The sequence below is a fragment of the Puntigrus tetrazona genome, chromosome 6 (assembly GCF_018831695.1).
Source record: "Puntigrus tetrazona isolate hp1 chromosome 6, ASM1883169v1, whole genome shotgun sequence".
NCBI classification, from domain to species: Eukaryota; Metazoa; Chordata; class Actinopteri; order Cypriniformes; family Cyprinidae; genus Puntigrus; species Puntigrus tetrazona.
Window position 1 is genome coordinate 6154258 of NC_056704.1, and position 9083 is coordinate 6163340.

Genomic DNA, 9083 nt, shown 5'->3' on the forward strand with positions numbered 1-9083 from the left:
GATTTAGAGTCCCCAAAATGTTGGAAACACTGTTCTTTATCACTTTTTGACCACCATTTGTCCCTCAACGAAACTAAAGAATGTGCTTTTTTTAATTTTTAATGGTGGTTTTTAAACCGGATACCAGTCAGATTCAGCTGGAAATGATTCAAAATGCAAATTAAATGACATTTGCACAAACATTTACTTTGAAATACCATTTCTGGGAATGAAAAAGAATATACAAGGATTTACAAGGCAAAAAATCATAACATGACCTTCCCAGCATTCCCATGTTTCTTTTTTTCTTTGAAATAACTGTTTCTTAATTTTTCTTTTCAGTTATGTGTATTAGGTTTATTGTGTATTTCAGTTTAGGGTCGGTAAATTTACATTATATCATTTAATTACTGTATTTGACTGTAAATTTAAGTTAAAACTGTGCAACCTAAAATGCTACCGTATATTTTTACGGTAGAATTCCACCTTTTTCCTAAACGTGGAAGTAAACCTATTGATGAGGCTTCCGGTTCCTTAGACGCTATAGGTAAATAACAAGGAGAATAACAAAGTGCGCTAAAGCTGTTTGCACTACAAACCAGTGTGTTAAGATAATACGTTAAAATTAGGGATGCACCGAAAATCATTAGCCGATATGTTTGTGCATCTTGTCAGTAAAGCCTGTTCTGTAATCAGCAGGAAAATGCCATCAGGTGCCGTTGTTCACTGATGAGCTGCGCAAAACCATGCTGGTAATGAACACGAATTTGCGCAGCTCATCAGTAAATGCGGCTTATTTGATGGCATTTACCAATGATTACAGAACCAAATTTACAAGATTTTTACATGATTTTTGGCGCTTCCTTACTTAAACTAATATGATAATACACACCAATTTTCGATATAAAACAGCAAAACTCTTTCGTACAGCTAAAAATAGTTGGACGCAGATGAGGCAAGAAGCTAGATTGTAGGCTTTAAAAAATAATTCATTTATTTAATAAATAAAGAACAAAAAGGTGGTTTACTTGACAACCGTTAATTCTTAGAAACCACAATCAAAACTATGCCTTGTAAGAAACACAAAGTAGACCACATTTAAAAAAAGTATGACTTGTGTTCATCACTACTATTACTGACAACAATTGAAAATATTGCAATTGAAACATTTAGAAAGCCAACTCGCTCTGTCTGTATTATGTTAATTATTATGAATAATGTTGGGTCTGTGCAGTTTGCGTTCAGTTGAAAACTCAGTGTTAAATGTTTAGGATGCGTTCCCCTGTAAACAGTTATAAGGTTTTGGGTCAAACCAAACCTAATAAATTCAGTGATCAGCATCCATAAATCACGTTAGAAGCCGTATTGAATTTAACACAGATGAAAACAAGGCTGTGAAGACTAGACTTAAAGTGGTACACACCGTGTAGATGTAACCAGGTATAACAGACCCATTGATATTATTTTAATAGAGTTCACTAAAAAGAAAAAAAGAGAGACTGTTTATTTTCTGTATCTTTATTTGTTCTCATAAGCAGATTTTTAGTTTTCTTATCGCAATTGAATGCATCGCACAGTTTACGTATTCCCACGTGGGTGTAGGTAGCCTCAGCAGCCAATCAGAGGTTACGCAAGTCACGTTCAGCGTGTCGACACAGAGGCGAGGCGCGGGTGCAGCTTCTTCCGGTTTTTTTCTAAAATCATAGCGAGAGAGACGGGGGTAGCTGTGTGTTAGCAAGGAGTCAAAACCAGGACAAAATTTTGGAGGTTTGTCTAAAAGGAAAAAGAGTCGGAGCACACTTCACCGAAGATCCGGAGTCGTGTTATAGAACGAAGTTACGTCGGCTAACCACTTGCTCTTTTGTCTGGGAAGTTGCCACGAGGTCCATCATCGTCGCGTTACACCTTGATATACCCGGAGCAACGGTGAGATATGCGCCATTTTAGCTGTTGCATTTTAGGTGCTATTATCCCTTGTTTTACGTGTGTTGAAGGGAAACAATGATATTAATGTAATAAGTAAACTGAAGTGCATTATGGTGCGACGTTTTGAATATATTTATAATGTGGTTATCAGTTTATGCTGATGTATGTTTATATAATAAGAAAGGGAAGTATTTAGTTCTTAATGCCAATTTAAATTTAAATTGTGATGAATGTAAAATGTTTTACTAGCACTATGCGATTTACTTGAATACATTCTTGTCGCTCAACTGAGTTTAAAGTAACTAGAGGGTAATTTTTTGTGCATTTCTCTTTCATGAATAGGCCTATAGTGTTAGAGTAAATGAAGCACATTTCTGTAATACCCCTAACCTGAACTCAGAATGGGTACTGTTCTGTTATTCGCATATGGTTTTGATATTGATATGATAAATTATATTTTGAATGTTATTGGTTATTTATCATAAGTAAGATTGAAATACTGTTCATATGAACAGCAGGTAAATGTGTGAGCACTTTAATGTTAAGTTCTCAGAAATTATATACTTAAGACTGAATGTTGTACAACGGAAAGACAGAAGATTTGATATTTGAATAGAGACAAAGATTTATGTCAAAGTTACATGTAAAGGGTTGTGTTTTTGACATTTTATATCTTGATTGATGCATCTGAGAATGAATGGTATTGAATGTAAATTTTCTGACCCGGTCTGCAGGTCAGGTTTTTTTTGTAGGACGGATGTTGTCCAGAACCAACATCTCCAGTGATTCTGATGGCGAGCCAAGTCCACTGAGGAAAGTCCAGCACCGATTTCCCCATCCACCTGCACATAATACTTACCTTACAAGTATCTTTGGAACAAGGTGAACTGTACAACCTCTACAGCAAATACACCGGAAACTATTTTTTTTTTATTTTTGTTTAAGGGCCCAACGGACATTCTTTTATTTTCTAGTGTGCACACTACTACTTTTATTTTTGTAACTTTTGGGGTTATTTCACATTTTGTACAAACTGTCAAGTGTAAACAATATAAGAGTGGCTACTCAATTGTACTCTTGTGTCTGTCTCATTTTTGATGCTCAATACCGTGGCTCCTGTCGAATTTGGTATCTTCTGATTCTGGTCCAGGGAATTACTAGTAAAGGCTATTATTATACTGTAATTCACTTTTATATCGTTAAAATTGGTTACAGAAGTGGCGAGCCAGCCAGGAGCCAATTGATTTGAGCATCAATATTGGGATAATGACCAGTATGGATTTCATACAAGAATCTGGTGTCAAAATTCCAAACGCAGTTATTGTTAGTGGGATAACTCAGGAAGCTGAACAAGATGAACAAGTGATGGACTTTCTAAAACAGTATGGTAAAATCGATAGAGTCCTTTTGGTTGATGATTCACAGTCTGAGTTCTTTCAAAACCTGATCGTTGAGTATTCTAGTGGTTCAGCTATAGAAAGTTTAGAACCTCACTTACCGTACACGTGCACGACACAAGGGAGCTCCCCTGTTCTCTATGAAGTCAAGACACTCAGTAGCACGTACGCTACCAAGGTTGGAAGTAATGCTACTAAGACATACTTAGCTGAGCTCAAACGATTAGCTAAGATGAGCGGGAAGGACTATAGTGAGGTGTTGAAAGAAATGATGTCTCAGATCGGGGAAGATGTTGAGGCCTTGCAACACATGGCTGAAGGTTCCTCCCCCACACGGGTTGAGACCACTGTTTTATCCCCGCCTGCTCAGGAAGAGCCACAGCTTCACACCTCATTTTCCGACGATACACCGAGCAACAATGTTGCCACTGATCATGTCACCCTCACTAATGCAAAGAGAGCACCGTCCTTTTCATTAAGTGATGTGAACCCACCTGACGTTCAGAAGGTCGTGGTTGAGCATATCGTACGGAGGCAGGACTCTGCCCATCACATGCAAACCCAGGTGAGACTCCGCACCTTCTCAGGAAAGACTCCCACACCTAACCATGAAACGGATTATGACACATGGCGAACACATATTGAGTTGCTTCAAAATGATCTTAGTATGTCTCCCCTGCAAATATCCAGAAAGATCCTTGAAAACTTGCTCCCTCCAGCAGCTGATGTAGTTAAAGGTCTGCGGCCTGAGTCCCCACCTGCAGCCTATCTACAGCTCTTAGACTCAGCCTTTGGTACGGTGGAAGATGGAGAGGAGCTTTTTGCTCAATTCCTGAACACCCTCCAAGACTCAGGCGAGAAACCGTCCACTTACCTTCATCGTCTCCAGCTAGTCTTAAACCGAGCCACAAAAAGAGGGGGAGTTGCACACGGAGAAGTGGACAAACATCTCCTCAAACAATTCTGCAGGGGGTGTTGGGATAACACCTTGCTCAGCACCTTGCAACTAGAGCAAAAGAAGAGTAGCCCACCCAAATTCTCGGACCTCTTGGTAATGATTCGATCTGAAGAAGACAGACAGCAAGCAAAGTCCAGTCGCATGAAAAAACATATTGGCATCACGAAACAAAAGGCTCAGGTGCAGTTTCATGGTGCATATGTTGGTGAACCAGAGGAGAAGAGTGTGAGTAGCATCAGTGCTATTGAGGATCTGAGGAGGCAGGTGGCAAGCCTGCAAAGCCAACTAACTACATTTATGTCACAGAAAAAGACAAAAGGAGCGAACAGCAAGGGATCTGCAAGGAAGCATCAGAGCCAAATGTCAAACCCAGACGACACAGATACAGGCATGCAAAGACACGCCAAAAAGAAACAGACATACAAACCCAAGCCCTGGTACTGTTTTAATTGTGGCGAAGATGGGCACATTGCCCCCTCTTGCAACGACCCTGCCAATCCCCGTCTAGTAGCAGAAAAGAAGAGGCAGCTAGAAAAGAAACAGCACCAGTGGGAAACACAAAATGGTTCAAACACGTCTTTAAACGACTAACAGTTCCTGTTGCTGGACAAACAGGGGCTGAGGAGTGTCAACAGTGTCCCTCCGATATAAACAATGAGGACAAAACTCCTTTTAAGAAGGACAAAATCAATAGACCAGCGCACAACATTAAAGCTCAAGCGTGTTCTAGCTTACAATATTCAAAGCAGGACCCACTGTTTAGACTCCCCAACCAGCTGGTTGGTGTCAAGAGCACAGCTCAAGTGACTGTAAGAGGAGGAGGTCAACTGTCTTCTTGACTCAGGCTCGCAAGTTACCACCATACCTGAGTCATTTTACAAGCAACACCTCTCAGAACAGACGATTAAACCCCTTCATGACCTCTTGGAAGTGGAAGGTGCAAATGGCCAGCTAGTGCCTTATTTTGGCTATATAGAAATGACCATAACCTTTCCAAAAGACTTCATAGGAATTCCAATAGACATAAACACGCTTGCCCTGGTTGTTCCTGACACTTCACAATCTCTTATGCTCATAGGTACCAATACCTTAGATGTGCTGTTTGACATTTACTCAGAGACTGACACAACCAACCGCCTGCCCCTTCCACATGGCTACAAAGTAGTTTTCAAGGTCATTGAGCTAAGACGGAAACAGGCCAGCAACAACCACCAGGGGGTAGTGAAGATGCAAGGCAAGATGCCCCAAGTCATCCCAGCCAGGGAAACTGTAGTGGTGGAGGGAGTCGCCCTTGGCAGTGGCTTCCAGGATGAGAAATCCGTTGTCGTTGAGTACCCATCGTCCTCCCCCTTGCCAGGTGGCCTACTAGTAAAAACTGGTCTGGTTGATTTCCCTCAGCTACGGCCCCATAAGCTGCCGGTTGTCATAAGCAATGAATCTGACCATGACATTGTCATCCCTGCAAAGTGCATCATTGCAGAAATTTGTGCACATCAAACCATTCTACTAAAAGAGCATAGTGTAATTAATCAGTCACAGAACCCCTCTGAGACCCAGTCATCCCAAGGACCCACTTTAAATTTCAATTTTGGTGATTCCCCAGTTCCACTCGAATGGAAGCAACGCATCACTCGGCAGCTCAACAGCATGCCTGAGGTGTTTGCGCATCACGACCTGGACTTTGGCCGGACGGACCAGGTGCGACATCACATAAAACTCTCTGATGAAACACCCTTCAAACTGCGTGCCCGACCCATCCACCCTCAGGACATTGAAGCTGTCCGAAGGCACATCAAAGAGCTCCTGGATGCGGGAGTTATTAGGGAGTCCGAGTCGCCATTTGCATCACCTATAGTGGTAGTCCGAAAGAAGAATGGCCAAGTCCGGTTGTGCATCGATTATAGACGTTTAAACCTTCAGACTATAAAAGATGCCTACAACCTTCCGAAGCTGGAGGACACATTCTCAGCCCTCAATGGCTCTCAGTGGTTCTCTGTTCTTGATTTAAAGTCAGGGTACTATCAGATTGAGGTTGAAGAGGCAGACAAGCACAAGACAGCCTTCGTGTGCCCACTCGGTTTCTGGGAGTTTAACAGAATGCCTCAAGGAGTGACAAACGCCCCCAGCACGTTTCAAAGATTAATGGAACGGTGCATGGGGGACATGCATTTGAAAGATGTGCTAGTTTTCCTTGATGATTTGATCGTATTCTCCAAAACCCTTGAAGAGCACGAAGAAAGACTCATGAGAGTGCTAACTCGTCTCAAAGAGTTTGGGTTGAAATTGTCTCCTGAAAAATGTGTCTTCTTCCAGACATCAGTCCGGTATCTAGGTCATGTAGTCACCAGAGATGGAGTTCGGACAGATCCTGAGAAAATCTCAGCTCTTAAGACATGGCCTGTCCCCCAGACTCTACAAGAGCTGAGATCCTTCCTCGGTTTCGCTGGGTATTATAGGAGATTTGTTAAGGGCTACTCTGGCATAGTAAAGCCCCTCCACAGTTTGACCTCCGGCTACCCACCCTTCCACAAGAAATTAAAAGCGAAACCAACAGACACCAGACAGAAAACAAATCAGTACCATGACCCCAAAGAGCCCTTTGGAGGGCGCTGGACGCCAGATTGCCAGCAAGCCTTCGAGGCAGTCATCCAGAGCCTTACTACAGCTCCGGTTCTAGCCTTTGCTGACCCCCAGAGGCCCTATATACTACACACCGATGCCAGTACCACCGGGCTCGGTGCTGTGTTGTATCAGGAGCAAGAGGGCCAGCCTAGAGTCATAGGGTATGCAAGTAGAGGTCTTTCACGAAGCGAGAGTCGGTATCCGGCGCACAAGCTGGAGTTCCTGGCACTCAAGTGGTCAGTTACGGAAAAGTTCAGTGACTATCTGTACGGCAACCACTTCACCGTTGTTACAGACAGCAATCCACTGACATATATCCTGACCTCGGCAAAACTTGACGCGACAAGCTATAGGTGGCTAGCAGCACTGTCTACATTCTCCTTCAAACTCCTCTATCGTCCAGGAAGGCAGAACGGAGATGCAGATGGATTATCGCGCAGACCACATGGGATGCTAGCAGACGATCTGAAATCACAAAAGGAGAGAGAACGCATACAACAGTTCACACAAGATCACCTTTCCGATCCAATGAACATCAATGTGGTGGATCACTCAGTTGTGAAAGCGATCTGTGAGAGACAGTTCACCTACAGCGTCAGTCCTGATGATGAGAGAAAGGGAGACACAGATCGTGTAGCTTTGGTGGAGACTCTTACCATGTTCCCCAGTGCTGTTCCAGACAGTTATGGATCAGAAGAACAGTTTGGGAGTCTTCCAACCATTCCCCATCTGTCTGAAGCAGAGATAGCAGCTAAACAAAGAGCTGACCAATGTATAAAACATGTTATCAGTCAGATCAAAAGTGGGGATACGCCACCCCCCACTTTGCGCACCCAACTTCCTGATCTTCCATTTCTCCTCCGAGAATTCAAACGTCTTGAGCTCCATAATGACATCCTGTTCAGGCGACGCCAAGTGGGGTCCCAGACAACTTACCAGCTTGTCCTTCCAGCCGAGCTCCGCAACACAGTTCTTACCAGCCTGCACGACCATATGGGACACATGGGAGTCGACCGGACGCTGGACCTTGTAAGGACCAGGTTCTATTGGCCAAAGATGGTCATGGATGTGGAAAGGAAAGTGAAGACATGTGGCAGGTGTGTGCGGAGGAAGGCACGGCCTGAAAAAGCAGCCCCATTAGTCAACATTAGGACCACGCGACCTCTCGAGCTTCTTTGTATGGACTACCTGTCCCTGGAAGCTGACAAAAGCGGGACCAAGGACATATTAGTGATCACAGATCACTTCACTAAATTTGCGGTTGCAATTCCAACACCCAATCAAAAGGCCCGCACAGTAGCGAAGTGTCTGTGGGAGAACTTTATGGTACATTATGGTATCCCGGAGAAGTTACATAGTGACCAGGGCCCAGATTTTGAGTCTCGTACCATCAAGGAGCTCTGTCAGGTAGCTGGTATCCACAAGGTTCGGACAACCCCATACCACCCTAGGGGTAATCCTGTGGAACGATTTAATCGTACCTTACTGGACATGTTGGGCACTCTCCAAAACCAAGACAAGTCCTGTTGGCGTGACCATGTGAGACCCCTAGTCCACGCCTACAACTGCACTAGGAATGAGGTAACTGGCTACACCCCATATGAACTTATGTTCGGGCGCCAACCTCGCCTGCCAGTTGATATCGCTTTCAAGTTGCCCTTGCCAGAGGGTCAATATTCATCTCATTCAGAGTATGTGCAAAGACTCAAGTCACGTCTCAAGGAAAGCTACAAGGTAGCTATGGAGAAGGCTGCAAAGATAGCTCACAAGAACAAAAGGAGGTACGACAAGCATGTCACTGCCTCAGACCTGGAGCCTGGAGATAGAGTATTGGTCAGGAATGTCCGCCTCCAGGGAAAACATAAGATCTCAGACAAATGGGAACCCACCGTTCATGTGGTGGTGAAAAGAGCAGGCACTCTCCCTGTATACACTGTTAGACCTGAAACTGGGGATGGTCCTCTAAGGACACTACACAGGGACCTGTTGCTTCCGTGTGGGTATTTACCTGTGGAGGAAAACAGTGAACCTGTGCAGAGGTCAGTACCACGTAGGCCAGGAACCCGTGCAAATCCTGTGGTAGAGGAAGAGAATTCCTCAGAAGGAGAAGATGATGCATTCACTTTTGTTTGGTCAAGTTCCCCTGTCCCGTGGTCAGTGAGAGTCCTGTTCATCCGGATCTATCCATGGCGGATGTCCCA

At 43.8% G+C, this 9083-nt stretch overlaps 1 protein-coding gene across 1 annotated transcript; it reads left to right on the forward strand.

Annotated features, from left to right (window-relative positions):
- Positions 1 to 1546: 1546 nt before the first annotated feature.
- On the forward strand, positions 1547 to 5062 carry LOC122346386 (zinc finger CCHC domain-containing protein 18-like). Its single transcript, XM_043240980.1, has 2 exons — positions 1547 to 1905; positions 2640 to 5062. Exon 2 carries the CDS (start codon positions 3172 to 3174, stop codon positions 4849 to 4851), a length of 1680 nt encoding a protein of 559 aa, XP_043096915.1. The 5' UTR covers positions 1547 to 1905; positions 2640 to 3171; the 3' UTR covers positions 4852 to 5062.
- Positions 5063 to 9083: the final 4021 nt, after the last annotated feature.

Bases quoted from the DNA above. Each gene is read 5' to 3' on its own strand.
- LOC122346386 (XM_043240980.1), top strand. From the start codon at position 3,172: ATGACCAGTATGGATTTCATACAAGAATCTGGTGTCAAAATTCCAAAC.